The following is a 22,223-nucleotide window of genomic DNA, read 5'->3' as shown; positions in this document are numbered from 1 at the left end:
CATTTTAAACTTCTTGATTTCCATCTACTGTCTTCTGATCTCTTGCCAGTATTTTATCTTGCAATTTTATTCTGAGTATTTCTTATTTTAATCTGTGTTATAAACTGTCTTGAAAATTGCATTGGAAAGGTGATGCTGGACTGTTCCTCAAGAGCATAACTTTTTTCTTAAGTGGTTTGCTTGAAACAATAGTTGGTTTTCCATGAATGTTTGCATCAGGCTTTTATGACAAAGTGGGTTTATAACTTTAAGAGTGACCTAAAGCTATGGGCAGTTTGCTAAAGCTTCTGCAACCAAGGAGAGTGATTCTCAGTTCTTCAGTTATTTAAAATCTAGCTTCCGTGTACAGTGTGCTATTCCGTGATTTTTACTACAAAGATTTTCCCGTGATCAACAAATATAGTAGCCTTGTATTTGAAAACTTTATATAATTTTTCTTTTCAACACAGTGATAGTACTGCCTGGCTATTTGGCAGAACCAAATTCTGAATCCAAAATCCGCACACACAGTTCTGAATGCTGGGCTCACAGTAGCAAAAGATGAAACACAGAAGCTTGTTCCCATGCATACATTGCCTTTGCCAGATTGACAAACTGTCCCCAAATCTGTGACCTTGCTTCAATACAAACATTGCTTTTGCTGGATTATTGAAACCTCACCCACTACTGTCCATTAGTAAATTGAGAACCATCTAATCCAAAACAGAAAAATGTTGCCATTTAATGAAGTAATTGCAATGACTTCTAGATTCAGTGGAAAGGACAGGTAGGCTATATAAGATGGCCCAGCCAGAAATTTAACACCATATGGTTGTTTTGCATTTTCACTTGAAAAGTCAGTAAAATATTTTAGAAATCCCAGTAAAGAAAACTGCAGCGATACTGCAAACTAAGAATCTTAAAATGTATACATCATTGCATAGTAGAAAAATATATAATCAAGACATTGCAAAGTTTGGACAAAAGATACATGCGTAGGGAATAAGAATTAGTTATCTAAATGAAGGAGAAACGGCAGCATTAACAGTTAGCAATCAGCCAAAGTTAAGCATCTGTTTAAAGCTCTCCCTTTCAAATGAGCAAAGACTTAAACACTTCATAAAACATGCGCTTACCTGTCTCGCTCAAATAAAAAGGTTTTTAAGGCTGCAGCCCTATGCATTTACCTGGAAACATGCCCCCATGAACTCAATGACACTTGCTTCCATGTAAATATGCACAGGATTATTTGTCACAAAATATAATTTGAATGCTAGTTATTTTGTTGGCAAATGCTATCTAACAATTTTTGATAGTTGGTGTACAATATATTTGACATTTTATAAACGACATGCAATGGTATTGAGTATTATATAGTTTACAACTTATCAGATTTCATAGTTGATGGCTGCCAAAGTCAAAACAACTAGTATATGCCAACAAGACTAGAGCACTTAAGTGTTGAGGTAAGATTTAACATTCAAAATGTAAATTCAAATTTCAAACTTAATTTCACTATGGAAACTGGGCAAAAATTTGAATTTTTGCAAAATTGTGAATATTGGTGATATTCATCTAGGACTATGTACTAGTTGTAGTTTGTCCTATACCTTTTTGCAAATTGCAATGATTGCAATTTAGATAAGAGCCAGATTATGAAGAATACTGCTACTTTTAACCTCTCATCTGGCTTTTCTTGTCCACCCTGACCTTGAGTGAAAAAAGGCCTACTCTAGGCTCCATCTTAGCCTATACCATGTTTCCTTCCTTTCTGAGGATCTTCTCTTGCTTTGCAAGGCGTTTTTCTCTGACCAGCCACAGCAGGGGGTTCTGTTACTGTTGCTTTAAAAACTATGGTAGTATTACTACCACTGAGGTATTCAAATTCCTATGGACCAGAAGAGCCCGCCATGCAATTCAACAGTTCCTAATGCCTCTTCCCCATGGCACTGTGTGGGTAAGCTGATGCTTCATGCTGTCTTAAGTTGGGAGGCAGCCAATTCAGCTCCTGTTTTATTGCCCAGCAAGAAATAGAGCAAGTAATTTATTTTCTACTGTAAACTCAACATCACATTTCAGACAGAGGTGCCTGAGAAAAACAGATGCCTTCAACTTTAAGATGCCTGCTTTTAACACACTTGCATTTAATAATAATAATAATAATAGCAATAACCAGATACTTTTTTTCTGGTACAAGTTGTCTTGAATAAAATTTAGCATTTTTCATTTTGTGACTGCGTGAGTGTACGCAACGGCCAGCTGTTTGGAAACCACCTCAGTTTGCTTTGTTTGTGCCATTATTCAGTATTATGTAGAAGAGGGGATTTCGGCAAGCCTAGCTTGTTGTGCCCCATATCTGCTGGAAATTCTCCCTTCTACACAACTCTTTAAAAGGTGCTAAAGAGAATAGGGCTCTTGCATCTGTAGCTAGGACTTGATCCTGTGCCATTAAAGTCAGCAATACTTGCAAATTAAATGTTAGAATAAAATGTGTCATAATCTAAACTGGTTTTTGTCAATCCAGTGCTTTCCAAATGTTTTGGACCACAACTCCTACTAGTCCTAGCCAGCATGCCTGTGCCTTCTGGATCTGATGGGAATTGTAATCCACAACATCTAGAGGGCACCAGGTTGGCAAAAGCTGAACTAAAAGGAATGTAAGGCTTTAGATAATTATATATTTTCTAAAACCTTTTTTTAAAAAAAAACACATCTTATTTTTAATGTACAAATAAAGAACTATATACTCCTAATTTTTTTCCTCCAAATAAATCTGATCTCATTTAAATATTTATTTAGAAAATGAACATTAACGTTTACATGTTTTAAGTTCTTAATGTTACTGAACCACATCCAGAAATTTAGCACTTATATTTGATCCTTCTGTCTCTGGATACAGAAGTCTGGACTGCAATACTATACAAACTTACCTAGAAGTAACCCCCATTGAACTCAATGGGAATTATTTCTAAGTTTACATTGATAGGAATGTGCAGTTAATCCCTGAACTTTAATGGGTGCAGGAGAACATTTGGCTCTGACCTGGAATAATCATTTCAGACACTCTGGGGAGAAGTCTGGCTCTTCCTGATAATCATTTGGAGATGGCAAGTTCCTGCAAGAGTTCTAGACCTATCAGTGTGTTTTTAAAAATAAAATAAAATAAACTGATAGCTGTCACAGGGCCCAATCTCAGTTCTCCAAATTAGAACTCATCCCCTTTTCCTATCAGGTCTCTGCCTCCAATGAGTGGAAGTGAGGAACTTCCCCATCCTGATTTCCCTTGTGTAGGATGGCGAGATCAATAATACTCTTAGAAGTGCAACATGGGTAAGATGCCCACATTAGAGCAGCCAACTATACAACAGGCTTACATGTACTATTAACAGTTCACAAGAGAGGTAAATTAATGAAGAGCCACCCGCTGAACAAAGATCACATTCATCCTTTTCACAGAAGGTGCATGGTGACAAACTCTGCATCACTTCGGAGTTGTAGCTTCTCACTGCTCTTCTCCCTGTTGTGCGAGATTGGAGGAGTACCATTCACTACAAATCATACTTAAGACATTTTGGTGAGATATATTTGCATAAAGCTGAAGAGAATGTCTGAAAAGCTACACAACTTCCATAGAAATCAGACACTGAAATCCACAATGTGAAGTGAATCCATTTGACTTTGTCTTGAGAAAGCCAAGGGGCCCCAAAGGATGTGTGTTCTGCAATGAAGTTCAAAATATTTTGCTATGGCATTAATTCAGGCTACAGAACTAAGCAGAAGCAAAACACTGGCGTGCATCCTAAGGTAAGTTAACTTAAAGAAGTTCACAGAAGGAAGGTTTCCTACCCCATCCCAACCATGTGTGTCCCTCTAAATGTCCAAAGTGTTTCTCTGTGGGGTTAGGACTTTCCGAACAACAGTGGTCCTGGGGGAATTGCCCAAATTTGGCCTTGATCTAAATGTAAGTTAACTTAAGGAGGTTCATGGAAATGAAGTTTATCATCCTTTTCTCAGCAGCAACCCATGCCCCACTGTTTTGGAGGGCCCTCCCAATAAGATTTTCAGCAGGTGCTGGGGGAGGAGGGGACAGGAAACTTTCTTCCCTTAAATTCCTAAAAGATAATTTAACTAAGGATCCAAGAGCAATTGTTCCCGCCCACCTCACCTCACAGTGTTTATCCTGTAAGAAATTCACCAAACTACATTCTGGAAGAATTTGTTTGTTCATTCCCCCCTCCCCCCCGGTATTTGATAGTAGGGTCTTTTCCATTTAATATGGTTCTTTCCTAGCTTAAAGGAATCAGTTCTTCACTTTAACTAACTACAACTGCTTATTTCAGCACTGAATATGAGATATGTCAAAAACAATTGGCACTTACTGGGTTCATAATAATCCACCACAGTCACAGAGGCATCCTGGGTATTTGCCACTTTGAAGTCTCTCACAGCTGGAATGTCTACACAAACCTGTGTTTCATTTAACTAAAAAGTAAAAAGAAAGTAAACTTTCAAAGACTTTTTCTATACTCCTAGGGTAAAGGCATGTAGCTGACCAGATGAATTAACGTCCTAACTTCTTGTTACTAAAATATAGCAACATTAACTGCTTCTGCTGGATCAGAATGAAGACTCCTCTAGTGCAGCATCCTGTTCCCTCAGTGGCTACAGATGTGGTTTGCATAGAAGCACTTCCTGCTTGCCTGTCCATTCAGCTTCATTGGAAGACCCCAGGTTCTAGTATTATGAGAAGTGGGGGAGGCATTTCTCTCTATTCACTTTATCCAAAACACACATAATTGTATATACAACTATCATGTCCCATCTTACATATCTGAACTCAAAAGCCTTTCCTCATAGCAGAATTGTTCCCGCTTCATTATAATTTTGGTTACACTTTTCTGACCCCCCCGTCCCGCCCCGCAACCCTACAATACTCTTTTTAAGATGTAGCAACCAGAACTGAACTCAGAATTCCAAGAGTAAAAATATATAGTTTTATTTCCAGCCCCTTTCCTAATGATCCGTCTAACATGAAATTCATTTTTTTTCAAAGCAGCCACACACTAGGTCAACATTTTTATCAAACTATCCACCATGACGCCTAGATCTCTTTCCTGACCAGTCACCTCCAGATCAATCCACATTAACGTAAATGTGAAATTAGGCGTTCTTTTGCCCCAATGTGCAATGCGTTCCTCTTTGTACACAGAACACTTTGCAGTAACCAACACGTATAGCTGAACACATCCTGGCAGTGTGGATCTTTCAACCGCCAGTAGGAGTGGGCAGATTAGACTGCTGGAGCAGACTCATATATGAACTCATATACAAACATTAGTGCTAGTCCAGGAAAAAAGGTCCCATATTTGGGGGCAGAGACACACAACCCCATTAATTGCTGCTCCTTCCACACCTTGTGCAAAGAGTGCACACTAGGAACACCGTATGATTCCATATTTCATGTGCTTAATACTGGTGCTTCACTGAACACTAAAAGGACATATACAACAAACATGTATTTAAAACAAAATAGTATTCCAAGTATACAGCTTTAACCAAAACCCTACTGTGGAGAAAGCAGTGCATGCCCTGTGAGAATATTGCCCTGTTTTTTCAGTTCCAGAAAGTTAAATTTATTTTTTTGTTTAAACTTCGTAAAAATGTGATATCTGAATTTAAAAGGCGGGGGTAGTAAAAAAAATAATAATTAATTAAACAGTCATCCAGTATTTTGACTTACAGAGTCCAAATATAAATGGACTTTGCCTTCCGTCTTCTCCACTTTCTTAACTGGATCATCTAATGACACGAAACTGGGTGACAGAGAGAAGCCGCTCAGTAATCCAACCTCTATGAGGGCCATGCCACTCCTTGAAGATGAGCCAACACCCAAATACCTAACAAACAAAAAAGGGAACAGAATAGTTTACATAGAAATAAACTTACTCAAACATTCTATTGTAAATACTCCATGTAAAAGTATGGGTCACTTCATATACTTAACTGAATAGGCAGCTCCATTTGCCTGGATGGTGTATGAACCCATGGAGGAATGTGACTTTTCATGCACCCCAACAATGTCTACAAGTATAATCTATCTACAATGAGACAGAACCTGCATGTGATTTGAATGTCTTTCCACCCTTTTAAAGGGAAGGATTATGTTGATGACATGTACACACACATTATTCTGAATGGGGTTATACTCTCTCTAAAGAAGCAACGTGGGGATATTTCTGGAACCATTACTGTGGCTTGGGGCACAAGTGGCCTTGGGGCACCAGGATAGCCTAACCCCTGTTGACAAAGCTCTGGATCAAATTATTACAATGTGTTACATATGAGGCTGCCTTTAAACTGCAGCTAATGCAAAATTCAGCAGCAAGATTGCTGATCTGAGCCTCTGAAACCAATTCTGGCACAATTGCATTAGCTATCAATTAGCTTTCAGGCTTGAGTCAAAGTGCTTGTTTTGACTTCAGGACACCAATACCTCAAGCACCACCTCTCCCCAACCTACTCAGACACTGCTTGTCAGAAGAGGCCCTTCTGTGTGCTTCCTCAAAGGAAGATGCAGAAGGTGGCGACGAGCCTTCTCAGTGGTGGCTCCCTACTTATGGAATGCTTTCCCCAGGAAAGTCTCCCTGGTACCATCATTGTTGGCTTTTAGGCACCAAGCTAAAACACTCCTGTTTATCCATGCCTGTGACTCTTAATTGGGAGGGCAGTGAGTTCTACTTTTAGCCTGCCTTCTTCTTTTAAGGAGGTGGGTAGGATTTGTTCTTTTATAAACGTTCTTAGATGGATATGTATAGGTATTGTGTTTTATTGTTATTTTATATGGGGTTTAAATTTCTTTTATGCTCTAAGTGGCTTTGGGACATTATTTTGTGTTTGAATAGCGACCATTACATAGAATGAATGGATGAATACACACTCACAAAATAAATGTAGCAACAGTGTATAGCAAATATTTGCACATCTCCACCATCTAAATAGAGGAATTCAGTTCATACAAGTGTGTGAACTAGCCCCCAATTATCTGGTAGGTGAACCAACAAAATTATGACCAAGAATTGGGCATTAAATCCCCAATGTAATCTAACTGGAAAGTTTTAAAAATGCATTTCACTTTTGGTTGTTCTAATTATCCTAACCCTTAATTAAAATCCAGGGGTGCCGATTAGGAAACACAGCATGGCAATAATTTACAAAGAAAATTGCTAAGCACTTGTATGTAAAATTCATCTTTCTCAATTTGGAAAATATTATTAAGGACATGCATTCGTCAGTTAATTAATTCGATCCAGATAGCTCCCCAGCCACAACTTGGAAATAACTATTTCCTTTGCTGTCTGCTGCTCCTTGGAATCACCCTAAGAAGCGGGGATGTAAATGAGGAGAGGTGGAAATGGCAAGAAGATGGTTTTAAGAAGCACATAGGCCAGTAAAAGATATGATGTGGAGACAAGAACACCCTGGGAGTGAACAAGAAGGGAATCAGTTTTTTCCAGCAAGAACTGACAGCAGTGCAGCAAAATACAACAAACTCCCACTAAAATAAAACATGGCAAAGTTAGTAAGTCCCATTCCTTTGCATTCAATGGGCCTAGTCACAACCTTTTGATGGATTGTGTCCACTTGGCAGTTAGAATCAAGCAGATTAAAGTTATAGGAAAACTGACTGTTGCAAAACCAAACTAATCTAGCTCGTCTAAGCAAGCAGTAGCTGCAGAATCTACTGACCGATGGACCCCTTCTGTCACCTGAGTTCCACTTCATTCACCACAAATGTGATGGGAAAATAAAGAGCTTGCTGATTGTCTGGATGCTTTCCAACATTTTGTGGTATTAAGTTTCTAGTTGATTAACCTGTTATTCAAGCATAGGTAAATCTGCAGAACGTTTAACTAGTTGATGGTCTGTAGCACCTAAAATAATGTATGGAATTTAAATAACAACACAATTCACTACATGTCATAAGTCATTTGACTGAGTTCAATGGAGCTTATTTCCAGGTATGTAGATATAGGATTGCAGCCTATATAACTAATTTATGTAATGGAGCCTCTGGGATAATACCATCCTTTCTCTTTTTGCCTCCCAGAAGTGCTCATGAAAGCACCTTCATCCATATAATCACACAATATAGTAGATGCCTGCAAGTCACATAAAAATGCCAACTCTCAGCTAGGCTATGAAAACATGCTTTTTATTTTATATGAGGTAACACTTAAGTACCTTTTCATGAGGGGAGTTCTTCAAATAGGTGGCAGAAGGATTTTGCTTGGCAGAGACAGTAAACCACCACTGTTCTCTTGGAAAAAGAGTGTGTCTCCAATCTGTATTTTGAATGCCTGACAGTAGTTAAAAGTAATTTAATAAAACTGTATTTCTTTTTATATGGGGACAATTTGCAAGAGAGGAAGACTCACTTTTCAAAGCAATGCTCTCAGGCCTGGCAGCAGGGATGATTAAATACAGATATGGCTTTGAAAGAAATTCAGTACAACTGCTGGCTGAGGCTGGCTCGTGAGATTAAAAGGAAACAAAACCATCTGTGGGATGAGTCGCCAGGCCAAAGTAGCTGCTATTGAAAACAAATAACTGAATTGGAACTGGATGTAATTATGTCTGTGTTGTAACTGCAAATAGGAAGAGAGCTCTGGTCATTGCCATCAAGGTATAATTGTTTTCTACAGAACTATTGTAGAAAAATAAAGTCCAAGAGGAATGCATCAGAATGCTAGGAGGAACCCCAAGGTTTAAATAAGTACAATAAATATGTTTTTTTTTAATTAAAAAAAAACTAAAGGGGGGGGGGCAAAGAATAAAACCACAAAGAGGTCAATGAAATCTGAATAGGATCAGTAACCACAGGATGTTAAAGATCAGTTGAAAAAGAAAAGCAGAAAACGTGGGGGAGTGGAGGGTGGAATGGAGTATCCTGAAAAATGACTTCGCATGCTGGCTAGCAACCTAAGTAGGGAGACTCCATGAAGATTGCTGGGGATGCCCTTGTGGAACCAAAGCAAAACGGGTGAGCAACCATTTAAAATCAGCTAGTTTAAATGCACAGACCTCAATGGAAGGAAAGCAAACTAATGAATTGCTATGTAAAAAAGGAAACAAATTTTACTGGCTTTGTGAAGACTTGAGACCTGATACAAAGCATGTTTACTCAGAACTGTTCTGCTAAAATGATCATCTGTTCAAACCTGCTATTCCTGATATTTTTGCTTTATATACATGCAATCTTTGCTCCCTTGAGCTATTAATGTATGTGTTTAAAAAAAAATATGCCCTGCCCAAATATTATTAGAATTCTGTAAATAAAAGGGGAGGAGTGGTAGTTTCACATATATACTTACCTGGTGCAAACGTTCAGCGTTAAGTGATTTATATCTTTTTTGTCATCCTTTACGACAACATCCAAGTCAAAGGCTTCCTGACTTTGTGCAGATCTCCGCCGCCTACTGGTATGTGGATTTTTCACGTTGTACATAATATTGAGCTACAAGAGTGGAAACATCAAACGTGAAATTACTGGTGTGTATATAAGTGATCTAATGCAAACATCTGAGGTCAAACTGCAGGACTATGAAAGAGCTGTTGAAGAGAGGTAAGAATAGGGCAGTCTAGATTCTAGATCCTGAAAACTTTATAGTTGTAATACAGTTTCAGCATCAACATTCACCATAGAATAATTTGAGTCAATCCAGAACGTAAGAGAAACAAAACTGCCAGGCTAATGAAAGCAAATTATGAAATCCCATGAGCATGCTGCCATTAATATTATGCTGCCATTAAGGACAGATAGGGATGTAACTTGTTTGAATCCGAAGGCATTGCAAGCTGCTGTTTCAACCATTGAAAGTGGATTAACAAAGAAAAGGTACTTCTGTACTTGGAAATATGCTAGTGATGCAAATATCATTTTATTTAATAATTAGACAGAATACTTTTGCAGAAAAACACTTCTGCATGCAAAAACATAGGTTCTTGACTCTTTATTTTAATTTGTTACTAAATTTCCTATCAGCTCACCCAGACATTGAGCAAGGGTGACAGTTAGGGCAGGCAGAGGCTTATCTCCCATCTTACAACTGTGGTGCTTGACGCCATATCAGAGATCCTTTATTACTAATCATAACACTTAGATCATAGATAGCAAATCTCTACACCTCATGACATACAGCTTCCGGTAACTGACAGGTATGTGTGGTTTGCCCAAAATGGCTTCACATGCCAAATTTAGAGAGTTTGTTGGGCCTAATTAGGCCCACAGGCTGGCTTTCCACCACTGTATTAAAGAAAAGTTGGAACTGATTTCCCAGGAATGAAACTCAGAAGAAATTCATTAAAATAATAAGTTTATAATATAGCATAGGTCATATGACTACCCGCCCCCCCCAAAAAACCTCCTTATCTCTCTCTTATATTGCAAAACAGATTAAACATGAAACCATCCAGAAATAAAGGTTGCTTCCAAAACACAAACCCTTCCACAGTAAAATCTTAAGTGTTATTTACTAATGTAAATACTAGTCACCTTAGGAATCAAGTGTTGTTGAAGACTTAATATATGTTACTATACATATACACAGTACATATGCTGCAAATAAAAGTATTCCATTCCATTAACCCTCTTCAAGGGAAAATATCAATTACATCCATAGCAAGAGACTACAACAGATAAGTAAAAAAATGAGAGGCACAAATACAAGATGGGTGACACCTGGCTTGAGAGCAGTACATGTGAAAAGGATCTAGGAGTCTTGGTTGACCACAAACTTGACATGAGCCAACAGTGTGACGCGGCAGCTAAAAAAGCCAATGCAATTCTGGGCTGCATCAATAGGAGTATAGCATCTAGATCAAGGGACGTAATAGTGCCACTGTATTCTGCTCTGGTCAGACCTCACCTGGAGTACTGTGTCCTGTTCTGGGCACCACAGTTCAAGAAGGACACTGACAAACTGGAACGTGTCCAGAAGAAGGCAACCAAAATGGTCAAAGGCCTGGAAACGATGCCTTATGAGGAACGGCTAGGGGAGCTGGGCATGTTTAGCCTGGAGAAGAGGAGGTTAAGGGGTGATATGATAGCCATGTTCTAATATATAAAAGGATGTCACATAGAGGAGGGAGAAAGGTTGTTTTCTGCTGCTCCAGAGAAGCGGACACGGAGCAATGGATCCAAACTACAAGAAAGAAGATTCCACCTAAACATTAGGAAGAACTTCCTGACAGTAAGAGCTGTTCGACAGTGGAATTTGCTGCCAAGGAGTGTGGTGGAGTCTCCTTCTTTGGAGGTCTTTAAGCAGAGGCTTGACAACCATATGTCAGGAGTGCTCTGATGGTGTTTCCTGCTTGGCAGGGGGTTGGACTCGATGGCCCTTGTGGTCTCTTCCATCTCTATGATTCTATGATTCTAAGTATTTACTCTCCATTAGTTTCTTTTCCAAGATCATTTTCTCTACTCCCTGCTTTATATAAAAGCAACTCGATCTTCCTTTGTTTTACCCAATGTAGAGCGATCATGTGGGTAGGAGGCAAGCAAGAGAAGCAACCAGAGAATGTGGGGTGCTTGACCAAGGGCTTAGCCACACTTCCTCTTGTCCCACTGCTTTCCCCCAGGCAAAATCACTCTTTAGCATTCAATCGGAGCAAACAGCAATTTGGGTTTTCCCCAGATTGACATTTGTTCGGATCTATTGCTAAACAGATAGATTTCCCTTGGAAAGGAGATGGGCAAGGGGGAAACCCCTTGAACCCATGCTTTCTAAGCATGGCACAAGCCAAAGTGTGGAACAGCCCCTAATTAATCTATGTCTATCAGTTTCCTCTTCTCATGAGGTTCAAAATGCAGGTTTGTAAAAGCATTTAGAAACCTACAGAGATAAAATTGGAGGGGAAGGGTGCTATGGAACAATGCATAGTTCCCTCTTCAAAAAATGAAATTGTTACTTGTGGCACTGCTGCACACATTAGAATATAATATGTAGGTAGTCCCTTAGTTTATGTCCTCTCAGAGTTAAGGAAACTAAATACAGAACTGCTGTAATATAAAAAGACCCGCCCCGCCCCCCAAAAAAGCAAGGAAGGTAAAACACATCACTGTTTCTGAATGAAAACATCCACTCCTAAGGCCTCAAAAGAAGCCCATCAGGATCCCAAAATAATAAAAAAAGTTGAACATGCTTTCTCCTTATTGGAGGCATGTTGTGAATTTGGTCAAATCAAGCTGAAAGCAAATCAGCAATTTGTCAACACCCAAAAGCTGTTGTTTTAGTATTTGCCAAGAGAAGCAAACGGGTAAGAACTTACCAGCAGCACAGGAACATCTGAAACAATATACTGAATGACCCCTTAAGGACACATTTAATTGAAAGAAGCTTCATGTTTAATCTTCCATTCCTTCTTGGTACTGGACAAAGAAAAGCCCACAGAGAAAGAAAGGCTCACAGAGGAGTGACTGAATATGCTTTACCGGACTACAGTATCCACTCAGGAATGGAAAAACTCCTTCCTTCTCTGCTGCATAGGGTGCAAAGCAAGATTTCATACCACACGCAAAGAGCATTTACTGACTCATTTTGTAGGGCACATCTGTATAGTGGTTTAGAAGACAGAGATGCATCCAGTGTACAGCCAGCCCTTCACAATTCACACACACAAGTGACTTACACCTAGGCTGGTACCCACAGCTGCCAACACTGGGGTTTGTGAGGACGGCAAAACTAATTCAGGTCTTGCAGACCTTTTGTACAATATGCGAACATTTGCTACACATTTCCTGGGAGTAAACCATCTTCTCTTAAGATTGCACTTCTGTTCTAGGGCAAATGTATTTTACAAGCACTTAAATATACCATGTTTTGTATCTGGGAAAATGTGATAGTTTCTCCAGATTGTGCAGGCATTGTTTTTTGTAACTGGATGCAAGTGTGAGTATCTGGGCATTTACTGGATAATGCTCACGTCTCAATAACTGAATTCATGTCTGTACCATTTTGTGATCTTCCTAGTTAAGGTTTTTATTTGTTTGAAGTTATTGGACTGTTAAGTGTTTCCAGCTGCCTAACCTGAACACTGGCGTGCTCATCCTGACACTTTAAAGTGGCAAAACCCAAATTGGCCCTCCTCCCCCATCATGTAAACTTTAGGTTTTTGGGGTTTTTTTAATCTTTAAGGTTGGGTGTTCTCTATCCCCTGTGCTGGAGCACACAACCCACTAGGTTTAAGAAGGCGGAGAAAGAGCAGCGTAGTCTGAAGCAAAGTTCCTCATATCTTTATATAAAGATGGGGGACGTTGCAAACTGTAGCTGGATCAGGATGGCGGGGGACACTTTTGTTTAATTGTGTGGAAAGGCCAGCAGTCTTGCTTGGCAAAAGTCATATTCTGGCTGTGGGGCAAAATACATTCTAGACTCCTGGATCATCTCTAGATCCACACTACTGGTTTAGCTAAAATAAAATAAAAATTGCCAAAATAAATAGGAAGCTGCTGTGGCAAAACAGCACACTAAAAGGGACTATCCAGGAACACTGACGGATAGCTGGAATTCAGTGTTTGTAACACTTGGTGTAACTAAGCTTACCAACTTCTGACCCCAAAGAGGCTCCTGTTCCTTCCAGGAAGCACAGCAACTCCTAGCACACTAATGAAATAGCAGGACAAACTGCACTCCAGCAACTACTGACAGCAACAGAGAAATCTTCAACGCCAGTCACTGGCAGCCTTATTAAGCTTTTTTTTAAAAAAATCTGGCAGCAGTCCCTGCAATATTCCATCTGAAATGTGTCAAGTATTTGGAAAAATCTCCTACCAGTCCAGGAATCCTTTGCTTTCCTATGTTTATTCTTAAGCCTCTGATCATAGCAAACAGATGTCTGGATGGAGGTATATGCTAAAGGGTTATCTTCAGCAGGAGTTTCTTCTCCAAAGTATTTTATTTGGCTGTTAAATTGAGTGTTGAGGAAGGAAATGGAATGTTAACTAACAGCACAATCCAGCACGTGTCTACTCAAAAGTAAGACTAATGGGGCTAAGTATCAGGTAACTGTGCATGCAGCCTAACTTGCATATAAAAACAACAAATGCAAACACCTGTGAAAATGGGTCATAAACAACCTCATAAAACCAGATGGGTATTAGCTCAAGGGAGCCCTGTCAATGTCCAGCGTGTTAAGAAGTCCAAAATATATTTAATTTGGTTAAGCAGAGTTAAAACCCTAATTTCATGAAGTTGCATCCAATAAGGCTGTTCTGTTAATTCAAGGACTTCTGCTTGTGAAAGCACAAGTCAGCTGCAGAAGGTCGGGGGAATCCCCAAAACCAATTTGGGGGGCACATGGAGGAAAGGAGAGAAGAGGAAGGAGACGTTTTGCTGCACAAGCAGATGTTCTTGCGTGAACTGGACAGCTTTGTTGGATACAACCCCAAATAAGCATGTCCATCTTCACTAAAACAACAAGGCACATTAATTAAAACCAATTTGGATTCCTCACTTTGCTGCAGGTATGGAACAGATGTTAGTATCCAAAACAAAAGAAAGGGCTTCTGGAAGTCAGGCATGACATTGCCAGAGGTTTCAGCTAGATCAGCCCATTTCACAGTGAAGAGTTTAATTAAGGATGCTTCCCTTTCTAGCCAACAGGAAAGCTTGCTGTGTAAGTTTATCAACAGTAGACACAAAGAGCATAACAACTATGCCTTTGATTTCGATTTTTTTTTTTAATCCAAGATAAATAAAGTTTCAAACAGGCTGACCAGAAGGCAATAAAGATGCTGGGACACCTGGTAAGGAAAAAAATACTCAGATGGATATAAGATACTTAGGAATAGACAGATCTCCTAAAAATCAGCCCTTAGAATTGCAAAGAGAGATGCAATAATCAATCATCAGAAGGTCTCCACAGAACTGAATGGAGGGGAAAAAACTTGTAATGGGGCCTCCCAGGTACCTCCCAACCCAGTCCCACTGTTTTTGCAGTTCCAAACAGGCACAACATCAAAAAAATTTATTGATCCCTTTAACAAGTCAGCTACACATGGTTGGCAATCTGCATTTCGTTGGTGAGCAGCATCTTGTGAAGACCTGCCAACAGAAGACCTGCACCAGTTACCAAATGTGGCTGGCCACTATCGTGCTTCCTCATCAAACTTATTTGCTATCAGACAACTCCTTTGGTTAGCTGCTGCACAGCTGCGCAGTCTTAAGTACAAAAAAGAGTTTTTACAACCCAGAGCCTTTTAACAGGATAGAAATGTTTCCTGCATGTGGTGAGTAGGACAAAGATGTCCTCCTATTATTCATTTTGCTGTTATTTAAAGAAGAAAACTAGGCTGTGTCACGTTTTAGGGCTCTGGAAGTGAAGAGCAATCTGCAGGATGCCTCTGGAGGAGTATCGTCAAGCCTTCTGCCAAGCCCCACCCAACCTTCCACAAGTTCCTTGCGCAGAATAGCTGTGCCATGCAAGGGCACCGGCACAGAAGTGCCATTGGGAGCAGCTGTGGTAGCGCTTGGCCTGAGCTTCAACAGGAGGGGACAAATTGTTCTGCCACACCAGGGTTGGGATGCGTATGCCAGAACATATGAGCTGCTGCTTTGCAGCAATGGCTCATAGGATAAGGGAAATAATATAGCAAAAAGAAAGAAAGATGGTAATAATCACATGTGATTTCATATCGCAGATGAAAAGCAGATCTAGCTTGTGGGCTGAAGTGGCGGGGGGAAATAACCCTTTGAAGGCTATCACAGTTCTTTTTCGTTTGGCAGGATTCCTGCCAAGTAAAAGGAAAGAAAGGAGGTGGTTCCAGCAAACCCAAACTGTATTGGATGAAATTATTCCAGAAGTCTTTATTTCTTTTGCTTTGCCAAACTACAGACGAGAAAGTGCAGGGTCTTGGAACTGTATCACGGAAGACCCGTGCTTTAAATCTGTTTTTGCTATAGTTGTGGAAATAATGGCTTTCCAGCCATCTGCCTTGCTCTGCCCCTCAGCTACAGGAATCTCCTACTTCGTCAAAGAAAAGTTAGTGCCAAGCTGTACCAGATTTCCTGAGTCTCTAATGACCTAGTGGTAAGGATGAGCCATGTAGGCCTGGAAGGGTCAAGCCCCACTAATAGCATAAGGCTACCACTTGTGATGCTAGCCAATGCCACTTAAAAAGTAACAAGACAATCCTATGCACACTTAATTATGTGTAAACTCCATTCGTTCAAGTGGAATAATCTTAAGGGGAAATATGCATAGGATCAATGTTACTGTTAGGAAACAAGTAAATATGTACTTAGTAAAGGGACCCCTGACCATTAAGTCCAGTCATGGTCGACTCTGGGGTTGCGGCGCTCATCTCGCTTTATTGGCCGAGGGAGCCGGCGTACAGCTTCCAGGTCGTGTGGCCAGCATGACTAAGCCGCTTCTGGTGAACCAGAGCAGTGCACGGAAACGCCATTTACCTTCCCGCCGGAGCGGTACCTATTTATCTACTTGCACTTTCGAACAGCTAGTGCTTTCAAACTGCTAGGTTGGCAGGAGCAGAGACCGAGCAACGGGAGCTCATCCCGTTGCAGGGATTCGAACCACCTTCTGATCGGCAAGCCCTAGGCTCTGTGATTTAACCCACAGAGCCACCCGCATCCCTTATGTACTTAGTGCTTGAAGTCAATTTATTGCTGCAATAAATTTAAACCCATTACAGAATGCTTATGTTTGATTAATTCTAGATTTAAAATTTAGTCTGATAGGTTCATTATTTAAAAAGAAGCTTGTGATATTTTGCATTTGTTGTTAACTTTTAGCAGTCTGACTGTTGTTGGAAACAATTCCTGCTAACTCCACTACCTTCAAATATGATGGATGAGAAAGCAATTGCCTTCTGTGATACCGACAGAATTCTTGGCCTCCACTGCTGGAACTGAAATTATTCTCAAACACATTTGAACTTTATGGTAATCAGAAACAGCATTTATGAAAATGCACACACCAGAATAATTCCAATTTACAATGCTCTGGTCTCTTACTGAGATTTTACAGGAATAACATATAGTTTACTCTTCAACTTCCGCCAGTGCTGAATTACAGCTGATGAATGGCTGATTACTGTTTATCTGCTGCAGATTAGTTTGTTTGTTGCACAGAATTCAAGTCATCATGGAAAGTGATTCATGTAATTTATGCACTCAGTTTAATACCTTCTATGGGAATTAAAGACAAAAGTATGCGATAAAGGTATTGGATTTCTATGCTAACCTATATTCTGAACTCTTGCCACCTTCAAACTACAAACAACATTATCTCTTCTGGAAGCATCTACAAATGGTGGCAGATACCAAACATAAATGTAGCCAAACACAAATACTCTCATAAGAGGGAAGGGATGGAAAAATTCCATTGGGTGAAGGTCATCTGCCCAAAGGAATTAAAAACCAAACCATAGATTCTTTATGTTATGGACGGCCTTACTAGTTATCATATGATTGTTATAATTGAATGATAGAGCGCTTTAAGAGAATCCAGTACAAGGGGCAGATAAAACACACTGGAAAAATCCAAGTTAATTAAGTCACGGGGACTCTAGTAAGTGGCCTAGTTCACATAATATTGAGTCCACTTTTGACAATGAAAATGTAATCCACCTAAAAAGTAGCAGTGATGGACTTAGGGCTTTCAAATTTCAGTGGTATCCTGTGCAATGCCAAAATCTGGCACCACCCACCCGCCTTCTGTTCTAAATCACTGTTGTAGCGCCCTGTTAGCTCAGCGACCAGTGCGGGTGAGCCAATTGCACACCCCTAAATTCACCTCTGAACGTAGTTTCTAGTTCAAATAGCCTTCTGAAAAGAAAGTTCCACAAAAGCAACATCACATACCTGGAAGAGTCCCAAGCCACGGCCGCTTGCAAAAACTGTAACTCCCACTGGCTGTGTAGCTGCAACCTAAAAACAATGGTGAGTATTAGCATGTTCAAAAAAGCACAATGAACTGAATGCATTACCCTGAAAACAGAAGGGCTTCTTTACTACAGTACCTCTTTGGTCTTGAGAAGTAAGCGGTTTTCATTATTAATTCTGAACACAACTGGATCGTTTTCGCTAGATGGACTGACTGTTACATCCATTTCTGTTTCAATGCCAGTAGTAAGCATTGCACAGGCACTCAAAGCCTGCAGGGCCACTATAGTGTCCTGTAGAGAAGCAAGAACAAATTATTGTTTAATACAGATGCCTCTAAAGTAAGTAAGTTCCAGCCTGCCTTAACAGTTAGATTGTTTTGCTCTTTGAGTTGAGACACACAGGAGTCTCTGAACCGCTGCTCCAAACACGTAGCTTGGACCAATGCTACAGCCAGCCAGAGTTCTGTTCCAGCCTATTCATAGCTCAATGTAAGTACATAGGACCCATGGACACAAGGAACGGGAGATGAGGCTGGCAGATGCAACGCCCAGCACGAGAAACAGAACTGCTGCATAAAAATAAATGCAGGAATTGGAATGCTAACATTGAACAATCATGGAACATGGAATGGGCTGTGCCAGTTTGTTGCTAATATTGATAGTTCAGTTGGTAGAGCATGAGACTCTAAATCTCAGGGTTGTAGGTTCAAGCCCCGGTTGAGTAAAAGATTCCTGCATTACAGAGGACTGGACTAGATGACCCTTGTGGTCTCTTCCAACTCTACAATTCTATGATCCTAGATAAAGTAATTGGTCAAACATCATTATGGTGTACACTCAGACCTAACCTCAGTTTTGAATTCAATCCAAATTCAGTTTTCTATCTACTATGCCACACTTGCTCACACTCATTTTTATGGAACACTCCCGAGAGATCTGGAAGAGACCAATTGGAAAGCCTTCTGTTTATCAAAGAGCAATCTGTTAAGTGTTTTCTTAGGTTTTAATGATTTGATGAATGGCTTTTCCAAGTAGCAAATACCCATCAGTAAAGAATTCATTTCACTTCACTTCTATCCCACCTTTCTTTCATCACAGAACTCAAGGTGGGATTCTCCATTCATGTGTTGGTCACATCAAACCCTACTTTGCTGCAACATTTGTCCACAGACCATGCTCTGGGCCTGTAAGCAACCAGGCTGTGGCTTTGGCATGCATTTTGTAGAAGGTACTGAATGGCTCCCTTGAAGAATCAAGCATTTCTTCCTTTCATCCTCAAAAACAAATGAACTCCTTGCAATTTAGAAACCAATTACCAAGCACTTAATTTATCACAAGTTCAAAACAGTGCTTTTTGAAGTTTCCTGTCTAAGGTTTAACGGAGATACGACATGGCTGGAGCCACAAAAAAGACTAATATTAATTATGAAAAGACAACAACAGTGAATTTTTTAAAGATGCCTCTCTAACCTGTGTAGAAGAATAGCCTCCCAGGTGGTTTCTTTGCTGGCTTAACCATTTCATAATAGGGATCCCCTCTAATAATCTCTGTTGTTTAGCATGAGACAAAACAGCATAGCCTGCAACCTCAATATCTACAGACTGAGGCTGCCAGGAATCAGACAGTTGAGAAGCTTGTGATATCCAGAATCTGAGGTCTTCTGCAAAAAAGAATAAACTTTTCACATAGCAGCAACAAACAACAGAAGAAGAAGAAGAAGAAGAAGAAGAAGCCTTTCACAACTAAGAAGAACTATAATAGTCTGAAGTCCACATACAGTCAACAATTTCAAATATCAATTATTTTGAAAAGAGTATGTCTGCCTAGCTAGAATCTTGAACAGGAACACTCCACACTGTAATCTTTTGTTGCAGGTTCCACTTGAAAATGAGTATGATGCATGCATGGGCAGACAAATTAATGTAAACTTATTGATTTAACAAATAAAAGAAAGGAGGTAATCCACTTTTTGTATATGCAAGAAGAAGCATACAAAGCTCAAATTAAGTTCCAGAAGCGTTCCTAATATTCCTAATATTCTCAAAATTAAAATCAGTGACCACCTTTATAACTAGGGTTTTGTTGGGGAGGGTTATAAATATTGCTGTATCTCAGGTTCTATAGGTTTGATTTACACTTTCTTTATACTAACACAGCGTTTCTCCGACAGTGGGTTGGGATCCACCAGTGGAACACAAGCCACTTTCAGGTGGGCCTCAGCCTGGCCAGTGCCTCCTCACTTGCCTGCCTCACCCCACAATAAGTGCCATGGCTGGAAGATAGACATGTTTGGGGTAAGGGAAGGGAGATCTCCCTCCTCTGACGGGAAAGAGGAAGAGAATCTGTTGAAGGAAATTAAAAAGTGAGGAAAAAATACCCATGCCAAATTCTGCTTCCATCTGCCACCATTTTGTGACTGGTTTGGCCCCTGCACCACCATTTTGTGACTGGTGGACCTCAGTTATGTCACATGGATCCTGGGGCTAGAAAGTATGAGAACCCTGTACTACCATAATGGTTGTACCATCCACAATTGTAAATTCAGCTGTCTTACACTACCTTGATGTTCTGATCTCTCATTCAGTAGGTCCAGAGCTCGCTTTGCTTCCACACTCTTTGCCAGCGATAAAGCATAAGTCACAAGGGCAAGCGTATGATTATCTGATATGCCTTCACTTAATTTAAATTCCAGAAAGTCCAATGCTTTTCTTATAGCATAATCATACTGCAGAAAGAAAGATATGAAATAAGCTATGAACTCCCTTTAACCAAGCAAATGCTAAATTGCAATCTTCATACATTAATGTCAGGGTTGTGTGTATGCTGTAATTCCACAAAAAAACAGAATGTTGGCTTGATCACATAATCCAGCGGCCTGAGAATCTTAGCTTTCTTTTTAAAAACAGCAAGTTTCTAGCCTTTATGGCTGAAAAGATGCTTGAAAGGGTGTGGGCAAGACCTGCTGAAATCTCAGGATCCAGATGATGCTTAGTGGAGATGGGGAGATTTCAGTGCCTTGTATAGCTCCTTGATCATGCAAAACACACAACAGAAAATATGCAATGAAAGGGGAAATACAAATTGCATTTTGAAGATAAATGAAAATAAAAATGAAGAGAAACCCATTCCTGGGCTAACAGAAATAAAATAGATCCTTCTTAACATGCAAGCCCAAGTTGGACAGAGTTTGGATTTATCCACACTTACCTTTTGCCTCCAAGTGGGGTTTCTCAATAAAAGCCTCCTCTTTAAAGCTTAATTAGAGCAACATCAATTCAGGTTTTCTGCAGATTAACACTTGCTCCAATTCAGCTTCAAAGAGCAGGTTTCTCAGGGAAAGCTCCAGAACACAAAAAGGAGGTGCTCAATCTCAGAGCTATTGCGAACCGTTGCCTGGAAAGAGCAAAGGAAAAGTAAGTGTGGATAAGCCCTTTGTCTAGCTGTTCCTTTAATCAGGACTGACCAACCTTTTTTGGTCTGATGGACACATTCACCAACACCCGTCAACTTTGGGGAGGCTTGGCCCCTTCAAATATTTTATTAGGTGCGCCAAAGGAAGCTCAGCTCCTAGGAGTTGGCTTCTATGGTTATAACTACCTTATCTGTTTGGTACTCTAATAGTGCAGTCATAATATAAGCAGTAAGAGAGACAGAGCTGTTAGTTCCTCCTTGCAGTTCAGTATGCAGCACTCTCCCAGGCTCCTGGAATTCCCCATTGTGCTTCTGATGTCTAACAATCCAAGCAGCTGTTGTCTCCAGGATAGATGAATCAATATCTATGAATGGCTGAGCTTGAATAAAACTCCTTAACACAAAAGCCGATAGCCTAGGGAGAAGTGAAGAATAAATATGTAGGAATTAAACACTTCCACAGATCCCATTCTTTAATTTAACTTGCACAATGTGTTTAAGAAAATATCACAAATATATGCACTGGAAGGCTTAAAACAAGCCTTGCATGTGCTAATTGCATACAATTGGTACAATTTGTTTATTACATATTTTCATGAACATGTCTGGCCTTGTAAACTGTCTGAATAGGAGACCATATGGGAACCATATGTAAGCTCCTCTGTGCTCTTCAGTGGAAATGCAAACTCTGAGTGCAGATAAATAAATAAAAGTATTTAGGGCATATTCTACAACATTATGAAAAAATTCTCAAGTGTGAAACATGCAAAGCAGCTCTTAAAAAGAAATACTTGGAAATAGCCAGCAGCTTTTTCTATTGAGAGAGCACGGATATGCCAAATTACAATGCAAGAACTACAGTGTGAAGTCAGAACAATTGCTTCATCCTCCAAGAGTTCGTAGCAGATGGCAACCAAGCATTCCAACCTT

At 40.0% G+C, this 22,223-nt stretch overlaps 1 protein-coding gene across 4 annotated transcripts in view; it reads right to left on the bottom strand.

Annotated features, from left to right (window-relative positions):
- Positions 1-403: 403 nt before the first annotated feature.
- Positions 404-22,223, bottom strand: part of CD109 (CD109 molecule) — a 67,678-nt gene continuing 45,858 nt past the window's right edge. For 2 of the 4 annotated variants that reach the window (XM_080997960.1, XM_080997958.1), the window contains exons 25-33: positions 21,480-21,708; positions 20,442-20,607; positions 19,352-19,542; positions 18,017-18,172; positions 17,859-17,924; positions 9,351-9,493; positions 5,720-5,876; positions 4,359-4,461; positions 404-3,496 (exon numbers count right to left, since the gene is read on the bottom strand). In XM_080997960.1, the coding sequence (XP_080854086.1) occupies positions 3,324-3,496; positions 4,359-4,461; positions 5,720-5,876; positions 9,351-9,493; positions 17,859-17,924; positions 18,017-18,172; positions 19,352-19,542; positions 20,442-20,607; positions 21,480-21,708 (1,384 nt within the window). In that variant the 3' untranslated portion in view covers positions 404-3,323. Of the gene's footprint in view, positions 3,497-4,358; positions 4,462-5,719; positions 5,877-9,350; positions 9,494-17,562; positions 17,595-17,858; positions 17,925-18,016; positions 18,173-19,351; positions 19,543-20,441; positions 20,608-21,479; positions 21,709-22,223 lie in introns of those variants that run through there. The other 2 variants (XM_080997959.1, XM_080997961.1) reach the window with 2 other exon arrangements.

The sequence above is a fragment of the Podarcis pityusensis genome (genome assembly GCF_964106645.2).
Source record: "Podarcis pityusensis genome assembly, chromosome: 3".
NCBI lineage: Eukaryota > Metazoa > Chordata > Lepidosauria > Squamata > Lacertidae > Podarcis > Podarcis pityusensis.
This window is presented reverse-complemented; position numbering and strand designations above follow the sequence as displayed.